The 22,057-nt window shown below is 31.2% G+C and overlaps 1 protein-coding gene across 2 annotated transcripts in view; it reads left to right on the top strand.

Moving 5' to 3' along the window:
• The window catches only part of LOC142323243 (acyl-CoA-binding domain-containing protein 4), a 104,340-nt gene that overhangs the window by 70,940 nt on the left and 11,343 nt on the right, over positions 1-22,057 (top strand). Inside the window, exons 4-7 of one of the 2 annotated variants that reach the window (XM_075362624.1) lie at positions 2,408-2,559; positions 8,902-9,082; positions 15,482-15,589; positions 20,531-20,682. In XM_075362624.1, the coding sequence (XP_075218739.1) occupies positions 2,408-2,559; positions 8,902-9,082; positions 15,482-15,589; positions 20,531-20,682 (593 nt within the window). The remainder of the gene's footprint in view (positions 1-2,407; positions 2,560-8,901; positions 9,083-15,481; positions 15,590-20,530; positions 20,683-22,057) is intronic. The other variant, XM_075362625.1, reaches the window with a different exon arrangement.

Raw genomic sequence — 22,057 nt, 5'->3', positions numbered from 1 at the left:
GTTGTTGACAGTTATTTATATTTTTCATGGTCAAATAAAATTACATCATTGTGTTAAAAAAACTGATATTTTGTTTCATTTTTTCATTCATCAGTTCAGTTATTTTTTATTAATATATCATAGAAATTTATATAGAAAAAACTGAGATTTATTTTAATATAATTAATTTAAGGTTTCGGAAAATATTTGCAACATCTGTGGTAAATTAAGGGGATAACTACAATGCTGATACAATAAACTAACAGTTGTGCATATACTGATTCATTAAGTCAGAAACAGCTCTAGAAAAATCCATGTTTTTCTCAGGACCCAGGTCGAGGTAGTAAACTACTTTGATCAGAGACAATCTTTATGAGTTCATTGTCCTTTTCCTCTATCATGCCCTTTCTTTTGATCTTTCACAATTTTTCCTTTGATAGGGGTAAGAGATAACATGGTAATTGTCTGTAACCACCTTGCCTCCATCTGTAGTGCCGTGCTAGCATTGTAGCCAGTGGGATTGATGCTTCTTATTTTGACTAAAATCATTCTGCCTGTTAGATTGGGAACTTCTGTTTCCAATTTTCTAGAAAACATTCTTCTTATAAATTGTTCTCAAATTCACTTCTGCAATTAATTTTATGTTTGTCATAAAATAACATTATTAAGTCTTGCTGGTCAGTCATACTTTTTTAAGTGAACCAGTAATATCACTGTCAGTATAAGTTTTTCTTACAGTAATTATTATTTTATATAGATTTATTTACTTGTATATTATGAGGGTCACTCAAATATAATCTGGAATTTTGCAACCCATACTGAGGAAGAACAGTGAATGTGATACGGTGCTGCAGATAATTACGTGGATATGTCTGGAGGGCAGCAACCAGCCATCCATACCCATAGGTCATGTTCCCAAATCAGTAGCAGAATATATGAGCAGGAGATACCGTTGTCCATTGCACAATGAATTATAATCTGATATCTCATCAATGGTGTCAAATCCTATGAAATTTTTACTTAACTCCCAGCACAGTTCAGAGATGCCCCCTTTCAAAAACTAAAATGTTTGATTGGACAAAAAATTTTGAAGTGGCCATGATGCTGTGGAGAACTAAAGTCACGAACATCGTCTACAGATCAGTGTCAATGTGACAACATTCAGGCCGTTTGTGATCTTGTGGAAGGTAACCATTACTGAAATTATATCAGAGGTGGGCATAAGTGTTGGGAGTGTGTATACAATTTTGTCAGACACTCTTGGATACATCAAAGTGTCAACATGGTGGGTTCCACATCTCACAGGCACAGTGAAATGTCTGGAAAGATATCTGTCAGCAGCTTCTGAAACACTTTGAAGATGAAGAAAAGGCATTTTTAGACCATATTGTGACCTGCAACAAAACATGGATCTATCACTACTCCCCAGAAAGCAAGAGAACCAACTATGGAGTGGAGAAAAAATGGGAGGGGACACCAATCAAAACCAAGAAATGCTTGTCAACTGAAAAACTGTATTTTGAGACTCCAAAGATGTGCTACTGATTTATTTCCTGCACAAATGACTTAATACCTGTAATATAAATTAATGAGATTTGCTCTTTGGTTCTATCAAATGGATTTTTCAGTTATTTATTTTGTCAGTTTAGAATGTATAATGATGTGAGCACTAAAAATGGGATGTATTTATTAGCAATTTAAATTGCATTGATGTTTTTAGAGTAAGGAATCCCTTTGTTAAAGTTGAATTATATTCTACGTTTAATCTACTCTACATATTGTAAGTCACATCATTGTTTTTAGATTTCAGTGTATAAATGTGCATTCTCTTAATGATTTAGCTTTATCTTAAGCATTTTTGTGGATATGGGCTGATTTCGTTGTTGATCTCTTATAACACTACTAGTTACATTTTTTTAAATAGTTTTTATCTTGCTGTATGGGGGACAGCGTGCAAATTTTGTCCAAGCCTATTTCCATCCTGCTTGCATTTTACTCAGAAGTCAGCCGATTTGCTCCCTTTAATATTTTGTTCATTTTTTCCTATGCCATCAGTGATATCTCTAGTACATATGACAAAGTGATATCATGGTGATATGACAGGGTTATATCCACAGACAACCTTCAGAATAATTTTTAGTGGCTTATTTAAAAATATGTGTTTAAGAATGTACAAATATAATGCTAATAAATATGAAAAAATTGAGTGTTATCCACAAGACTGTTTACAATTTACAAATTTTTAATAATATAATTGCATAACTCACTGATCGAAAGAATTACGATTGCTTATTTCATTTAAACTGGAAAGATTTGATATTCTTCTTTATTCTTGTAGCACTGTTTTCTCATAACATTGACATTCTTATTGTGTAAGATACGTAAAATTTATTGTATTAATATGTGATGTATTTTAATTATCTTTCAGCATCACGTGAAGCATCTCCTCAGAGAATTAGTACAAAAACTTCAACAAAACACATTACATCAAGCTTAGAAACAAGCCCTGCGAGTTCATATTCTGCATCACCTTTACCACCTGATACCGATGAAGAAGAGGACTTTCTGGATACATTTGAGGTTAGGATATTAGTTATAATTAATAAATTGAAGTTATAAATACAAAGTCTATCAGAACAGTATGATAATCTTATTGTATAAAGAAAAGATTTAAAAATTATTCAGCACCAGATCGCTCCAGTACAATCTATCTATGCTGAAATATAGAATAAAAAATCCATGGTGTCACTCATACAGAATACTTTTGTTTGGAATGCATCTCAGTACATTCAAAATTTATCTCATAAACACATGTGTATTACAGTTCAGCAGTCTTATTATTGGTTGTAAACATTCAGACCTGACTTTACAATGAATGCAAGAGGAAACATCATCATGAAATTACAAAATTGTCTTTTTCAAATTAATTTGTACTAAGTTCTTGTGTAATGTACAATTGTTACACTCATGAAGATTTATAGGACTTTTTTCAAAATTGACCAAAGACTTTTTCAAATTGTTATGTTTGATATTAAATAAAAATGGAAAGATTTATGCTAAAAATTTAACTTTTTGATTTTTGTGGCCGTTTCATAACATATATTACATATATGTATGTGTTCATATTTCCTTTCTAAATTCATTATACAGAAAATTACTGTTTGGATGATAACATTAAAAAAATTCCTGTCGCACACAATATGCTGACCGACTGAAAAGTTTATAATCTTTATAATTTGGTAATGAATTATAAGGTACTTTCAAACAGAAATTAAATGAGCATGATGCAAACTTAAACTACAGACTATAGTTGTTTTACTAAATAAGTATACTGAGTGATCATTGTGCTTACATTTAAAGTGTAACATGTTATTTTGTTTCTTTTATACTACTGCTGTATAATTTATATGTACTTATTAATAAAGTATAATTCATACTATAATAATCTGTAATAGTTTACTCCATTTTTAATTAATTTGATTTTTACAACAGAATACAGTTTTTCAGATCCTACAATGAAATTTACTCATGCAATTAATTTGCTTAAATTATGGAGTTATTTGTAAAAATATAAAGTTATAACAGTTAACAAATAAAAAACTAGGTGCAAATTTAGCTTATTGAACAATCATCATCATCATTAGCAGGTACTAAGAAATTTTTTTTATAAAGAATAAAAAATACATGAAAAGGTAATAATAATTAATTAATTAGAGTTGAAAGAGTACGAATTGATAAACTGAGTTTTTAAAGACAATAATTGCAATTTAGGATATCTAACTAAAATAAAGAATAATTTGGCTAATTATAAGTAAAGAAGACAATAAAAATTAGCCATATGCTGACATTGCCAGGTCACAAAATTCATATATAAGAAATGAAAGTTTCATGAATTGTATGTAATAAACAGGAATTAGATAGCTGGAAAATCTACTTAATCAAAAATGTTGCACCTTTTAAAATTTATTAAAAATGTTTTTATGAAAGTTTTTTATTTATATAGAAAATTTAATAGTTATTCTGTGTACTTAAATTTTATTCATGGGAGCAGCTATTTCTTTGATTAGTTTAAGGGTGATTGTGTTTATCAAGATAAATTTTTATCTTGTACTATCCAATATAAGGGACATTTGTTAGCTTATGGTATGCAATCTGTCAGAAGTTTCAGTAGTTTAGACCGTGCTTAAGCTAGCTCATTGTTTTTCATTAGGTTGCCTAAAATTAAACTCACTTTTTTGATCAGCAGTTACTTTTACTTTAATTCTATTAAACTGATATAAATATGTTTCTATAGTGTTTAAAATAGATATTCTTTATTTGCTAATAATTAACTATTGTTACTTCTTCATTCTTTTTTTGTTTCTTTTTTATTATTTATATAATTCCTCAGTGAATCTAGTGATGATTATGATTGTTTAATGATCAAAATATCCATCTAATTTTAGATTTTCAGTAATTTTTTTTTGGGAATAGATTTTAAGCATTTCTTAGTTTTTTATTTATTTCATTAATCGTTCAGCATAGCTCTCTTTGTTTTTACTTATGAAATAATAATAATAAAGTGCATGAAAAACTTTTTGAAATCATTTTATTAAACATTGAATTAGTTTAATGTAGTTAAATTTTCAATATTTAAATGAAAAAAAAACTATTTTTATTTATTGATTTTTGGATGATTTAAAATTATATTTTCAGTATGAATATCAGTTTATTTTATTTAATACACTGAATCAGATATGTAGAAAGTACAAAGTCTGTGAGGTTTTTTTAATTGTTTTCTTTTTGTTTTGTTAATTATAAATCACAATCAGATCCACAATCTCTATAGTTACTTTTTTAACTAAATATTGTCATTATATGCATGCAGTCCTTAACACCTGAAACAGCAATCATTTTCTTGAAGATTCAGATGTCCAACTTTGTCAGTGTCTTTGCACAAAGAGATATAGCCACTGGCTTTGATTACCGATAATAAACATTAAATTTGGGCTCATAAAATCATATAATTTTGTCTGAACATTCCACATGAAAACAAAATCTATTACTTCTTTTACCACAGGGATACGAGTTGAAGGTACTTTGTTTTTTATATTTGATAACATAAATCACATTTCAGAATAAAACTCAGCGATTTGTAACACATCATAAACACATATACAATAAAATTGTGATTATTTGAACAGTAGACCTTGTTCAAGGTTTGCTGAATATATTAACTTGAGCTCTAAGCATAATTGTTGGTCATAATTAATTGTTGAAAATTAGAATGAAGGTTGTTGGAGATTATCTAAGAAATCATTTTACTATATTATCAGTATCGTAAGCACTATTTCCTGAAATAACAGACATATTTGATTAATGACTATTAGTGAGATACCTCCATTATATTCCATGTTTTTTGTACTTTTTTGTGAATGAGGTATCTGAGGGGTAATGATAAAAAATTACTTTATCAAAACCTAATGTGACTAAGTATTTAAAAGTGTACTAAGAAAGGCATGATGCTGTACATTAGTAGGAGGATGGTCTTACAAATAAGAATTAAAGTAAAACATGAAAGGAAATTATCTAATGAACACACTGCAAGACAAATTGGAAATTTTTGTGACAGAAGTATGTGATGACAATAGTGGAAGTGAGATCATATGTTCAGTTTGACACTATGGTGATTTGTTTATAGAAACTACCCTTACAATGTAACTCTGCATCACCTCTGACTAACAAAGTAACAGCTGCCATTTTGAGACAGAATTTTATGCAAATTCATTAAACCTACATCACTTTGCTTTATGCAAGGAATTCTACTGCAGTTACAAAACTGAAAAATGTGTTTAGTTGTAACTGCATCACAATTGGACAACGTGCCAAATGTTCAAGTTAAAATAAGACCTTGTTCTGTTCAGTCAGTGAAATATAAATGACTATTAATAAGAATTTAATTTTGAAAATAGTAATATTACTGTTTATCCAAATCAAGTGATATTCCATTTTAATCAATAAAAGAAGTTATTTTACACAATGATAAAATACATGCGATTAATTAAAATCATAAAATACAGGTCAGAGCAGAGGAAGCGCATGGTTTTTGTACCGCAAGTACTCAGCTGCGAATGGGGGTATTGACCTTCGGCAACCTGTCAGACTATGGTAGACAGCTCAGACTATGCAGTTTTGGTTGCTATGTAGTCTTGGAGAATAGAACTTTGTGTGTTAGCTGTCAAGCAGTTTTTTAGAAACAACGATTCTGTGGTCACGGTGCAACATCTTTTCCGTTGAAATGTTAATGTCGAGGTGTAGTTCCAGAACAAAACACCATATTCTGACGGATTGAGGTGTTTAGAAGTTCTGGGTCTGTGATGAAGAAAAAACCACCTAGCCATCCCCATTCAGTTCGAACTCAGAAAACTTAGACAGAGTGAGAATGACAGTTCTTGCAAGTCCAAAATGATCTGATAGGCGACAGGCTGTAGCGCTGGGTATGTCACGTCATTCGCTTCATCATATCTTACATGTTGATCTCATATTTCACCCATACAAAATAATGATCATCTAGCAGCTAACTGAAAGGGATTTTGTGCAACACAAACAATTCTGTAGCATAGTGAACGCCATTCTTACGGAAGATACAAACGCCCTAATAATGATGAGTGATGAAGCCCATTTCCATCTGGATGGCTATGTTAATGTACAGAATTGTCAGTACTGGGTGTTGGAGAACCCACATGAAATACACCAAAAGCTCTCCACAGCTCAAAAGTAACAGTGTGGTGTTGTGTCTCCAAGATAGAGGGATTGTTGGTCCTTACTTTTTTGAACAGGGGGACTCGCAGTTACAGTGACATCAGCGCACTACATCAACATATTGAACAACTTCCTGCATCCAGAACTGGAAAACCATCAGGTGAACATGAGAGAAATGTGGTTCCAACAGGATGGTGCCACAGCTCATATGGTGAGAGCATCGATTGATGTGGTTCAACAAATTTTTCCTGGACATGTCATTTCAAGATTCAGTGATGCTTTTTGGCCACCACGTTTTCCTGATCTATCGATTTGTGACTTCTTTTTGTGGGGCTACCTGAAATCAAGAGTGTACATGAATGCCACACCCAATCGAAGACCTGAAATTTTTCATTCAACAAGAAATTGAATCTGTGTCAAATGAAATGTTGTAGAAAGACGTGCAGAGCTTTGTGAGAGGCTCCAAATTTGCATCCGACAAGACGGATGTCATCTTACTGACATTATTTTCTGAACCTAATTAAGGTATGTTGATTTCAAAAATGCAGTAAAATCAGTAGTGAAAAACATGCATTTCCTCTGCTCCACCCTTTATTAGGAATCACAAATAGCATGCAGAGTACTAGTCCTACTATAATTTAAAAAAATACATGCATACATAACATAACATAAAACATAACATACATAACATAAAATGTAAGATGCATGGGTAAGAAAATCATTGATAATTTTAGCCATAATTTTATTAAATATTCTTTTAGCAACTGTTACATTTAAATTATCTTTCAAATTTTTTTATTGTGTTTATTAATCACATTAAATATTTTAAAAAGAAAAATAAGTATATCACTTAGAATGAAAGAAAAAGGATAGGCACTTATTGCTTAACCCACCGGGTTGGTCTAGTGGTTAACGCGTCTTCCCAAATCAGCTGATTTGGAAGTCGAGAGTTACAGCGTTCAAGTCCTAGTAAAGCCAGTTATTTTTACATGGATTTGAATACTAGATCGTGGATACCGGTGTTCTTTGGCAGTTGGGTTTCAATTAACCACACATCTCAGGAATGGTCGAACTGAGAATGTACAAGACCACTTCATTTACACTCATACATATCATCCTCATTCATCCTCTGAAGAATTATCTAAACGGTAGTTACCGGAGGCTAAACAGGAAAAAGAAAGAAAGGCACTTGTTGCCTGGAGGGGATGTTCAGCTTTCCTCCGAGTAGGGTTGTTTATCTCATACTGTAGTCCCTGTGAGGTGATCATCCTTTCCTACCACCCATTTCTCTTCCTTATCTTTGATCTCTCCTTCCCCACTTGAAGTCATGCAGGTTTAGATCTGACCCTGCTAAGTCCATTTTGAGGATGCATGGCCAGTGTATTATTGGTTATATGATAGGGGGTTGTCTGTGAACTGACACACAAACTCTTTTTTCTATTCGATAAATAAACCTAATGGCTGAAGTGGATGTCAGTTAAAGTCCTACTTCCCATAAAATACAATTACAATTAACTATCTTGTAGTATGCATTGTCCCCACTCTTGAAATTATGTTTGATATCAGTTTTGAACTGTAATAATGAGACATTATTGTGTGTTTTTTTTTTTTTTAATTTGAATTGCATTAATGTTAGACATATTTCAAAGATTTTGTGAGGATGGTATGGTTAGTTCTCTGCCCTGATCTCTTCACCTTCCTAGAAATCCTGGATTTACCATTGTCTTAGATGTTGATATATACACCTTTGTAACATGTAGAACTTCATAGTAATATTTCCTATAACAAAAGACTTTTACTTATATGACTTCAATCCCTAAATTGTAACTAGTGCTTTAATCGGAGTTTGAAATATTCGGTTCTAAGATCAATTCAGATTATACAGGATTTGATCATTGTACCAGGATTTGATCATTTACATATGTAAACTTTTGTTGAAGAATTGATGTATTTATATTTATAAATAAGTATCTCTGTATTTGTTAGTTTTGTTCTCTCTTGGGTACTAGTATAAATGATAACAAAGTTTTGTATGTCCCAGAGCCTATCAAATTTGATAGGAAAAGAAGATTGTTATAGACCCGACCAAGAGTATAGCAGAATATGCTATATTGTAGTACCTCAAATAGTCTAACTGTAATGTGTTTTAATTGAAGATTAATTTTAAATTTCTCATTTCAGCAAACTGAAACTGAACATAGTGCTGTTAAGGATGCAAACTCAGTTATAAAGAATAAACATCATGATAATCCTTATAAGGCCATGAATGGATCTACAGGTATGCCTTTAGCTGACAAAGGTGACAGAGGACGACATAGAGACAAGAATAATATTCATAATGCTCATATAAGGAATAACAAAGGTATTTTTTAAAGGAACAATTTTTTTAAATAAGTTTTGAATTAAAGCCAAAACTAAAGAAAATATGAAAAGTTTTTATAAAAGTAAAAATTACCATATTTACATTATTTTTTATACCCAGTTATAATTAACTTATGCAAATTTTTCATATAGTCTCAGATTTGGCAGCTGAATTCTACAGGTATCTGTTTTTTTAATGAAATTCAATTTAAATGAATGATAATGATAATTTAATACATTACTGCCAAGTTTCTAGTAAAAATTAGCCGCAATTACCTTTAATTAAATATATTGTAATTAATTTATTTTAACAAATTGCAACTATATTTTTTTAAAGTTAAACATCATTTGAAAGAAAATGATGCGAAGAATGTAAAAAAAATGGTTGCCAGCTCTCAGTCAGCTGCAACCTCCAAGTTGCCAGGTGTAAACAGGTATGTTATTGTTAATTATTTACACTTTTCGTGTTTGTCAAAAAAATTAAGTTTAATTTTTTTCTGTACATGATAACACATGGTTGCCTGTAAAAAAATGGCTGCAAGTAGTGGTTGCAATTATTTGAAGTAATTACTCTCAGTCTGGATGAGTGGGAACGAGAGATAAGGAATGCACACACTGCTTCATGTTAAATTAAAAAATATTATTACTTTAACAATATCATATTGCTGCTTCATGTTGTAGACAAGGACACAATATGGTATAGTTAAACTAATAGTGTTTTTTAATTTAACATGAAGCAACGCGTGCGTTCCTTCTCTCTCATTCACACTCATCCAGACTGAGAGTAGTTACTTCAAATAATGGCAACCACTACTTGCAGCCATTTTTTTACAGGCAACCATGTGTTATCTAGTACAAAAAAAATTAAACTTCAATTTAGTACATAATTTTTTTGAAAAACACAATAAGTGTAAATAATTAACAATAGCATACCTGTTTACACTTGCCAAGTTGGAGATTGCAGCTGACTGAGAGCTGGCAACCATTTTTTTTTACATTCTTCACATCATTTTCTTTCAAATGATTCACTTAAAAAAATATAGTTGCAATTCATTAAAATAAATTAATTACAATATATTTAATTAAAAGTAATGCGGCTAATTTTTGCTAGGCAACCTGGCAGTAATATATTAAATTATCATTAATCATTCATTTAAATCAAGTTTCATTAAAAAAAAAACAGATACCTGCAGAAATCAGCTGCTGGATCTTGTACTAATATGCCATCATCAGCTTCTTAAAGTGTTCTTTCATCAATTATTTTAAGACCTCTTATCATTGTTTTTCAGTCCATCATTTTCAAATCTCTTATGTTATTTAGGTTTCATTCTCACTTAAAATATAGTAAAAAATCCATCATGTTTTTAATTTTGATAGCATTATAAAATTATTTCAAATGAAGTTTTCATAGAGCATTGTAGAAATGACATTTCTGCTCATGAGTGCTGATTAAAATTTTGCTGTGTACCTGGTGCACAGTTTTATGTACCCAGGTTTTACAGTCAGAATATAACTACCATAAAACATTTGTAATTCAGAAGATAGTTCTGAAACTCTGAAAAGGTTGTTTTACAAAGTATTTTTATACTTCGTCTCCTTATTACTACTGGAGCAGTAGCTACATTCTTTATAATAAATATTTGTTCAACTTTCTCAAAATAAATTATAGATACTGTATCTATCTTACTTGTCTCTCACAAAATTTGCCTCAGAATTTTCACTAGTTTGCCTGTGAAACTCTGCAATAGGTTTTTTGACCATCAAAAACCAGATTACAGTTTGAGCTTCTGTAATAGGCATGATTATTAAAATTCATTAAAAGTCAATCAGGTAGTGCAACTAACAATAATCTGTGTTCCAGTAGTGTGTCCAAAAACTGACTCCTCTTATCTATACCAAATTTAACTGTCTAGAAGCACCATAATTTGAAGTTGTACCAATGATTTTTATACATCTCTTGCCATATCCCATCATTCTGAACCTCTATTCTCTTCACTCGGTTTTTTCTGTTTTCCTGTTATGTACATTTTACTGTCATAAGAGTTACTACTTATACAGATGTTTTTATATATTTCCTTCATATACCTAAAATATATTTAGTACAAATTTTCTGCATGAAAGCTCTTCTTGCTTGTGCCATCTGCTTTTGTCCATTTTTAGTCATTTTACTCCTTAAATAACAAAACATTCTGTATGTTATGCTTTCTTATATTAATCTTTGCCAGTTCCTAACATTATATTACATTTATATATACATTATAAAAATGTATCTGTGATGTAATATTATGTTCTTGAGTTTCAAACAGTTTTATTTTCTTTCACATCATTTCAACAAATTATGTATACATAAGTTTTCTATTAGCCGGTATTCATGTAGAAGCAATATATTAATTTGATTATAACTAGACATATCTGATACTGCCATATAACTAAACATATCTGATACTGTCATTGGCATGGTTATGTAAGCATTTGTAGTTTACATTATTTATGAAACTTACTATATTTGTTAGGAAGTATTTTAACTTGTTTTTAGTGTTTCACTGTATTTTTGCAAAATGTTTATTAGTGTTGTGTTTACTATTAATCCTACATTCAAATTAATCAAAGTGAAACAATTCATATATTAAACCAACTTTCAGGAACAAAGCTAAGGACATATATTAAAAAGTGGTAAAACCGTTTTCAGAATGGCAGAACTTCAATTAAGAGTGATAAGTGTACCAGTAGACTGTCAGTAAATCAAAACTCAACATCATTAACAAACAGTTGAACAAACTTAACAAACAGTAGAAGATCTTTCCTGGACAGACCAAGAAATTACAAATGACATTAGGATTAGTTATGGTTCTGTACAAACAGTTTTAATGGATGATTTGGGTATGTACAGTGCAATCAAAAAATTTGTGCTTACGTCCTAACTTCTTAAGAAATTTGTCCTAGCATCCTTAGATGGTGATAAATCATGAATGTTTGGGTACAACCCATAAACCAAAGCTCATCCATTACAGTGGAAGTCACCTTCATCCTGCAAGGTTGAAGAAAGCAAGAAACGTGAGGAGCAAAGTAAAAGTAATGTTACCTGTTTCTTTTTATTTACTACCAAGGGGTTGTGTATACCAAATATGTATCAGAAGACCAAACATTTCTATCTGAAGGTTCTACAGTATCTTTGTAATATAGTTCAGGGCAAGAGACCAGCCTGTGAGAATCATACAAGTCCAGTAGCATCATAACACACCCACCCATTTCTCACATCTAATCCTGAATTTCTTGGTCAAGCGTGGAATTCTTCAGGTATACCAGTAGACTTCTTACTCACCAGACATACTAGTTATTTCCCAAGCTGAAAATTTTGTTTCAAGAATCCCAATTTACTGGAGGACATAATGATGAACACTACAGCACATGTGGTAATCATTCCAAAAGAGGATTGCAAAATATGTTACCAACAGTGGAAGGGCTACTTGGTTAAGCATGGAGAATACTTTGAAAAAGGCTAGGATTGGCGGTAAGTTTTTTTTTAATTTCATGACCCATAATTCAGTGTTTTTTGAACTTCATATAAAAAGTTATTTACTTACACAATTATAAAGTAGTAAAGATGTCTGTCAATCTTATGCCTAACAGGCAATAACAAATATGTTACCTATCCTCTTCTGACTTTTTTATGCTGCAACTTGACTTTCTGGTGTTCTCATAATATTGTATTACGTTATTGCAATACTGATTGCAAATAGCCTTTTGATTCAGCACATTTCTAGCTCTCTTTCTAGTAACCGGTTTTCCCAGAATCCAACATATTTAGTTGGTGTTAAATTCTATATTTATTACATCAAAACATATTCTTTAATGATTTGTCATTTTTTTACAAAAAATGTTCTATTATGAAATTTTGAATGATATAAGCATACATTAATTTTGTTGTCTAGTACTGGAATGGAATCCAACTAGAATGATAATCTCTTCATTATCATTCTAGTTTGCATTGAGTTATGTTATTCAAGTTTTGTGGTTATTAGGGTTTATGGTTTCTAAACTTTTTGTTTTTGTTTGATGTAATTTTGAAATTTTGTACCGACAGATGATGCAGGATCCCACAAAAGTCAACTTTTGGTATTAGTTTTCTAAGTTCTATTACTGTGTTTGGTGATTATTATTTTTTGTTATTATACAAAATATATACGTAGTTTATATACATACTTTGTTTAATGACGATATATACATAGTATTTGTTTTATAGTATACTAGTTATCACATTTATCTTCATGTGCTTTCTCTGATACTGTAGTAATTTTTATTTTTTAAACCAATCTGTTCAGAAAGTAACCAAACATTTTTAATTACGCGCCAACGGAGATATTTAGTGACGTACAGTTGGCAGTATTGTGTTCTGCATGACCTCCTCTGTAACCACATGTTCTTGGATTGTTGATAGCTCGTTTAGATTTTGTATTATTGTTATTTGAGTACAACGTGTTTAAGTGTTAGCAATTTTTGTAATGTGCAGTTTTCAGGAGCAACGATGCAATGTAAATTTTGTATGAAACTGTGAAGACTTTCACAAAAACATTTCAACTTTTGAAACAAGCTTAGGAGATTATGCTCTAGATCGTAGGCAATATTACGAATGGTTTTCTCGATTTAAAAGTGGTTATCTGGCAGTCGAAAGTGACCCTTGACCAGGAAACCCGTCATCTTCAACTAATTACACCCTTATTCAGAAAATCAATGATCTGGTGCATGCAAATTACCGATTGACTCGGAGAACTTGCAGAAGAGGTTAGCAGCTAACTTGGATCATGCCATGACATTTTGCATGTTCAAATTGAACATGCATCGAGTTGCAGCAAAGTTTGTTCTTTGTTTGATGACTGAACAGCAGAAAGAACATCAAATGGTCGTTTGTTGGCAACTTCTGAATAAACTGATATAATGATGAAACATTTATACAAAGGATCAAAAAGGGAAATGAAAGCTGGTTTTACAGCTATGACATCAAGACAAAAGTTATCAAAAAATCACACATTACAAAAATCACTACTAACACTTAAACATGTTACATTCAGGTAACATAACACGAAAACTAAACAAGATATCAGCAATCCAAGAACATGTGGTTACAGAGGAGGTTATGCAGAACACAAAGCTGCCAACTGCACGTCTCTAAATATCTCCATTGGTGCATAATTAAAAATGTTCAGTTATTTTCTGAACAGACCTCATATTTCTCCACATACAAAAATGTATAGTTTATTAAATTTTACTATTTTTCCTACTTTGCCCACAGTGTTGTTAATATTAAAAACAATGTGATCCTGGGTAAGATAAAGTATCCTGATCAGAGGCAGTTTCTCTATGATGTTTGATTCCCTCTTCCCTCTCCTTTCAATACCCTTTATTCTTCCTTCCTCAAATGAGTGCAGTGGGAATTGGATCCACCACAGCCCTGGTTCCATCTTTAATATCTTGCTGACATCATTTATTAACTGGCAGAGCAGACAGTTCTTTATTAGGCTCAATAGGGTAGTGGTCCTTTGTGTCTGTAAAAACCAACCAAGGAGTTTTGCTTACCTGGAACTGCAAAAAAAACCAGACTAGTGGCTAAGGTGCTTTCTGTGTAAAGCCAAGCCCTCTCTCTTATCCTATCTATAATATGTAGTAATGTTAGTGTAGTTTAGTATCATATTAGCCATTCTTATTTAAATTTCCGAAACTCTTTCAGATCTTTGTTAAGAATTTCTCAAATAACTGTCAATTTTTCCCCTTTAAACACCTAATTTTTATTGTTTCTTTTTATTCCTACCATCTATTAGCTGAAACTTAGATAATGGTTAGGATTTATACCCACTGTGGAATCTACAAAGAGTTGTGTTTATTGTTGAAGACAAAGACCGACATATATAATAACCACTTTATTTGGTTTATCTTTTTGCCACAATTTCAAAAAATCAGTATGTGCTGTTTTTCCATGAATATTAAAGAACAAATTTTGATAAAAATCCATGTTTCCAAAACTAAAAACTCATTAAAATACTTTAGCTGACACATCGTATCCCTTTTATCAAGTGTATAAAATTTTGCTGTGTCCCTTGAAAAGAGTAGTAAAAATTTATGTCTTCAAAGCAAAACAGTTTTATTATATATTTTTTTTTTAATTTGACATATCTTTATTTACTATTAATAAACTTCAGAGTTACAGAAGATTATTGATTTGTACATTTCCTTCATCACTGGATTTGTTCATGCACAGATTTTAATTAAATCGTTTCTTCCAAGATTTTCTGTGAGGTTTTTTCACTATTTTATTGTCCTCCATATTAATCTCCTTGCCACTAACTAATTATTAATGTTTAGCTTTATTAACATTCCTAACCTAGTTGTTTCTTTTGTTGTTCAGTCGCTGCTGAATTGTGCCGAAGTCAACGAGGTATATCCACAGAAGGTCAAATCCCTGAAATTTTACAAACAGTAGCATTTAAAACAGATAGTGAAATTCCATGTCAAGGTAATTATTACATTTAGTTTAATGTAATTTTTGGAGCGATTAAAATTTTAATCGTGTTTTTTACCCTATGCTTGTAATTATAACCATCACAAATGTAGTATAGCTTTGTTTATTTGTTAATATAACTCTCACTTATTAGCACCATAAAAATGGTATCGAAAAGTGGTGGTGCAATGAAAACAGGCGTAGATAACAGTTGTAAAAACACAGTATCACAACTATCATGGGTTGTTTATCACTGCTTCAGTTATCAACTGCCGTTAATAGATTATGCAATACAATAGCTAACCCCCATTATCTTAGGTAGTAGTATATATTGAACAACCTCCTTTCACTATTGTATCCTGTAAACTTGTGTTTGAGTAGTAACAAATTTTATGTGAATCTGAATTATACAGTCGTATCAGTGGTTTTTTAAGATGAATGCTGTTAATAAAGATCTAAAATGTAAAGCCTTATCAATATCCAAGAATTTACTATATTGAATATATATGATGAAAATAAAACAATGATTAAATCTGGCATACCGAAGCTTTCAGACTTTCTGCATACACTTTTAGAACAGTTGAAAGTAATCGGGATACAGCTGTTGCAATTGTAAATGGAGGTCATACATAGAGAAAAGTGAAGTGCAGTAGATGCGAGGTATAACACAGAATGAAATTCATCTGAATCTCAGAGTAGCCCCATCATTCAAGCAGACCTGAGAAATAGTAGAAGTAAAAATTGATTTCTCTTCTTCAGACTACTGGCTTGACAGATTCAGGTGATGGCACAGGATCAATGTAAAATCAGATTTTTTTATGATCAGTGACTGTTAACGACAGCAATAGTAAAAAGCAAACAAAAATCACACCATGTTATCGGCAAAATATTTTCCCTGAGTTTTTTAGGGTCAATGAGTTCAGGTTATTTTATAAATTAATTCCTGATCATTTATATTTAGTTAATTTTCTTTTTAAATGTTAAGGTTATAAGCTAACCAAGAGTAAGATGCTTCTTACCAGTAATTCTGATTCTGGAAAATTACCACACAATTTATTTTGTTACCAAATTTTCATGTAAACTTTCCAGCTCATGCTCAGTTTGACACTTCAAAACATAAAATTCATTTATCTATTGTCGAAACAATAAGCATACATCAGCCAATGGATGAATAAATAATAATTGTAATAAATCATTATAATCAAAAGCATCTGATTCTGTAGTATCGTGGAATACATTGGTGAAAAGAATATACAAAGCCTTATCATATTCTCTGAGTTTCATTTCTGCCACACAACAAGGAATATACTCAGACTATACCAATCCAGACCTCTTAAAAAAATTATTGGATCAAGTAAGGTGATGATCAGAATTTTTTGTAAATTATTAATATTTTAAAATTGTCATTTCTTCTTTGCTGATTTTGTTTCATTTTTATTTTCTCAGGCTAATGAAACAAGCATCAGTTTAGCAGTTGATAAAATCATCTGGCTTATTGATGAAAAAAGACTTGGAAGTGTTAATTTTGAAGATTTTTCTTCTGTTATTAAAAATATAACTGTCAACTTTCACAATATAATGAAATAAATAATTTTAAAGTTTGGACCAATTCAGAGAATGATAGTAATTAAGTCCAACTTCTAGAGGGTAGAATCATGGAATAAATATTTGTATCCTGTTGCTCTATTGCATATATACATTATTATTGCTGTGTGGATCGCTCCCTGAGCGATCCCACACTGGGTCGGCTCCTGCTACTGAGTCCGCCAGCCAGGGCGATTGAAGCCCAGCAAGCTGGAGTGGGAAGGTAGCTCCGCATCCAGCGGCTCCCTCGGCGGGGCCGGCCAGGCCTGCTACTCTGGCAGAGATGTTGGCATCCACCAAAAGGTCCCACGTTGAGGTAGCCAGGGAACTTCTGTCTTCTTCCATCTTCTTCTTCTTCTTGGTCTTCTCCTGGTGGTGGTCAACAATGAATTAAAAATTCACTCTCATGTACACTCTTTTATTGGAACCTGAGAGTGGTGGGACCACAGCGCAGCTATGGTGGAAAAACTGCATGGTCATCTGTGCAGTGGGAATGACACTTATACCAGCGCGTACGTATACTGTGCTCCAGCTAACATCTGAGCTGCTACCGTGTTCATCCACCAATATTAAATTAGGCATATATGTAATAACACCATATAATGTACTGATTAATACAAATTCACATAGTAAATTGTGATGAATCAGAAAAATTTTACTTATTTAAATTTATCTATGACTATGGTTGTAAATGTTGGTCATTTATAGAAAATTTGATTTCACAACAGATTTTTAATTCAAGATCTTAAGGTCTTATCATATTATACAACAAAGCCTCTTATATAACAAATTCCAGCTAACATGCAAATGTAAATGTTAAATGCATGAATGTCAGGCTGTTTCTTGAATAGTGTTGTAATAAGATCCTACTCGAACATCATTAATTTTTTTTTTATAAAAACAACTTAATCTGGAAAAATTTTTTTGAACTTTGATCGATTTCAACTCTTAGATTTTTCTTAAAATAGCATTGTCAGGATGGGAGTTTTCAGCCTTTATCCAACCAATAGGGGGATGAAATTAAAAACTATTTAAAATAACTTTTTCAGATTATCCCAAATTATTGTGAGATGGTTTTAACCTCATTTTATAATACAAGAGATTGTCTCTAACTAAAAAATTTATTCTGAAAACTGTATAAATATTTTTTATTTCTTTTAAACTACATACCTTATACTACTTCTCTATATAATCGCCACATTAACTAAGACATTTATCGTAGCAATACACCAGCTTCAATATACCCTCGTCATATTCTTCTGCTGCTAGTCCATTTACCACTGATTAACAGCATTTTTTTTTAATTTCATCATCACCCACGAATTGCTTACCACTCAAAAATTCTTTCAATTTACCAAACAAATGGTAATCAGAAGGAGCTAAGCCCAGACTATATGATGGGTGATCATAAATCACACATCAAATGTTCTCAGTAAATCACATGTTGGACTTACAACATGTGGACATACATTATTGTGCAGCAGGACAATGCCATCAGTCAGCCGCCCACATCACCGATTTTGAATGGCACGCCGTAACTTACAAAGAGTTTCACAGTAGGCTTCTGCATTTATAGTCATTCCACGTAGCATGAAATCAATCAGCAGTATGCCAAACTGATCCCAAAAGACTGTGGTCATCAGTGTGAATCCAAATGGTTGTGGCTTGACCTTTGTTGGTCTGGTTGGTAATTGAGGATGACGCCATTCACTTTGCTGCCATTTTCTCTCTGGCATCTAATACAAAATCCATGTCTTATCACCGGTAACAGTTGAATTAAGGAACTCATCACCTTTTTCTGTGTAGCGCATCAAAAATTTATGGCACTCCATGTTCACAGATCTTTCTGAAGCCTAATTGGTCATGAACAATGTAACGAATAACAGCTCTTGAAACATCAGGAAAAAGAAGGCCCAGGTCAGAAATTGTTGAGCAATGATCTTTCCTGATTTCATCATTGACACGTTTCAACAAGTCCTCGGTGTTATAAATGGCTTTCCTGAACTTTCATCATACACATTAATTCTGTTATCTCTAAACCTTTCACACCATTTTCAGACGTTTATTCCATTCAATACATCAACATACACAGCAACCAACTAACTGCCTATGAATTTCAGCTAGCTTAACGTTTTGATGGTTTAAAAAACGTATGACTACATATATTTCACAAAAATGTATGACTACACGTATTTCACAGTCGGGGGCAACATTGATTTTTCTATTCATTTTATAACGTAACAAGACAACTTACAGGCAACAATGCAGTGTGTACATTACAAGTGTGGCCATGAACACATGTTCACCAACATTAAGGAGATAAATTCCCTAGCGGGGTTTACTTTAGAGCTATCCCTCATACTTATTTGATGGGCTTACATATTGTTTTTTGAAAGACCATGTAGGTACATTTTCATGTGTCTTAAGAGTGAATTTTTTTTACATTTTTACTAATTGAACAGAGCTATTAAAACATTGAAAAAATCATTAATCACTTTAGAACATTTTTTATTAATTTTTTCTATGTAGACAAAAATTACATACGTTATATTTAATAAAAAAAATTTTCAACTTCATTGTGTTTTTTGTTTTGTTTCTCTCCATAGACCAAAAATAAAAAATAACAAAATAAAAACTTGCATACATCCTTATGTTCAGATCTGCATACATTCAGCTTATTTTTTTTTTATTTTAATTATGAACCATTTAATCTGTGTTCAAGAAAATAAATATGGGATCACTTATACACCAGGTGGATAGTAAAAATTTTTTTTTTAATTTGATTAGAAGTGAGATGTTGAGGAGTACTATGACTTGAAGGTGTAATTAATGAAAGTTTTACTTATAATTATGTTTTACCTAATCAAAAAAAATCAGATATATAATAAAAAATATTTTATAAAAAGTGGAGGTCCTATATTTTTTCTATTAACTTTTTAATAATTTTTTTTAAAATAAAATATTGTCAGAATACGAAAAGAGATTTTAACCCATATTACAGGAGTTCAGGTTAATGCAATCCTTCTCTAAAAATAGATCACTTTTCTGACTTACTATTTCCACTATTATCTGAAGTAAATATTTGACTATTGAAACGAAGTAAATATTGCTTTACTGATAAATTAATATTAGAATATTAATAATCAGCAGAGAATGTACTGTATTTTTTTCTTTTATAAAGAAAATATATAACCTTTTTAGAAAATGTCTAACTTTTATAATGAAAAAATATAATTATTAAAATAATTAATTTTACTATTGGGACTGGGATTATGTTTAAAACTCTGTGTAAGTGCTGGGATAGTTCAGCATTATTATTGCCAACTCTTTTAGTGATGAAATTTTGTCATTTTAATAAAAAACATTTTTCAGCTACTCCATTTTCATCTGCGGAAGAAACACAGAGAAATGTTATTGCCAAAGTCAACATATCTGAAGTGATACATCAAACAATATCTAGTCTGCGTAAGGATCTTGATAATCTTAACATCAAAGTCAGTACTGTTGAACGGAACTATCAACAGGTTAATATTTATATCTTTAATTTATATTCTTATTTATATAAATTAGATCTTACTTTTTATGTAGTTACTTTAGCATATGAATGAATTGAATTAACTGTACTAAAGTTTTGTAATTTACTTTATGTAGTGAAAAAAGGTTTTTTTTGTGAATTAGTTTTCTAAATTATAGCTAACGGTTTAATGCAGTGAAGATCTTTTATATTTCTTTACACTCGGGTCATTGTATTATATTTCGGCAGTCCTATGTTTTAAAATTTATAACTATCAACCAGATCTTTTTAATTCAGTTTATATTAACTCCCAAGTGAAATAAAAACCTGTTTTAACACATCTTTTTGACATTTTGTCACAATCCAACACGGTTTTTATTTTTATGAAATTTTGCAGTAAGGTTCCTTGCTATGAGGCAGACCAACATATGTAAAATGATTTTCCTAAATTTTTTGTTTTGAAATTGTGATTGCTATTTTATTTTTACATAGGGGTGATCGAGATGTCAGAAGAGAGAAAGTTTTCATTACCAAGCCACTAATATACAGCCTTCTCTCTGTTCCTGGCATCATCCACCAGCTCTAATGTGTCTATCAGCAGCTTCACATTTAATTTTTTTTTCTCAACATCTTAAGCCTAATGTATGTCTGAGACCAAGGAGTCTGTAGGAAAGGTCTTACTGCACAACACAATACCTTTCTCATACACTCTAAAATATTTAATCTTATCTCTTTTGGTATACTTACTTTTACCATTTTCCCCTCAAATACATTATTTTTAAAAACCCCATATTTTTATAATAAAAAATGAGGCTATTGTGGAAATGGAATGTGAAATGGAAATGGAATACTTTGGTATTGCTAATATAATATTTTTGACTGACTAAACCTTCCACAATCAACTTTGATCAACAGTTCCATTATATTAATTAATTTTACTTTATTGATTCAGTTTTGTTATAAAACTCAGTTTATTAAATTCAGTACAAAATGAGTGAGGTATATTGTTCCAAGAAATACTTGTTTATTTTTAATTATTTTTACCAATTTTTATAATGGCAAAGGGTTAAAAACAATTTAAAAGAATAATTATAAGTATAAGCCTAATATTTTGATAAAGATAAAGAATTTTTGAACCTCAAATAAGGATCAGAACCACTTCTCCTAAATTTTATTCTAATTTCAAAAATGCCTCTTTTATTAAGAAAAAAAAAACTGCTGACTTTTGAATATCAGTTGGTATAACCTCACTTCTGGCACGCAGCTACTGTATACTGCAGATATTTAACTTTTTTAAAAATATTATACATTTTAAATCTGTTTCATGTTTGTATTTTAAGTCTGAAAAGGTTGCATTCTGTAAATGTTAGCAATATGGTGTTCAC

Source organism: Lycorma delicatula, chromosome 4 (genome assembly GCF_047948215.1).
Source record: "Lycorma delicatula isolate Av1 chromosome 4, ASM4794821v1, whole genome shotgun sequence".
Taxonomy (NCBI): domain Eukaryota; kingdom Metazoa; phylum Arthropoda; class Insecta; order Hemiptera; family Fulgoridae; genus Lycorma; species Lycorma delicatula.
This window is presented reverse-complemented; position numbering and strand designations above follow the sequence as displayed.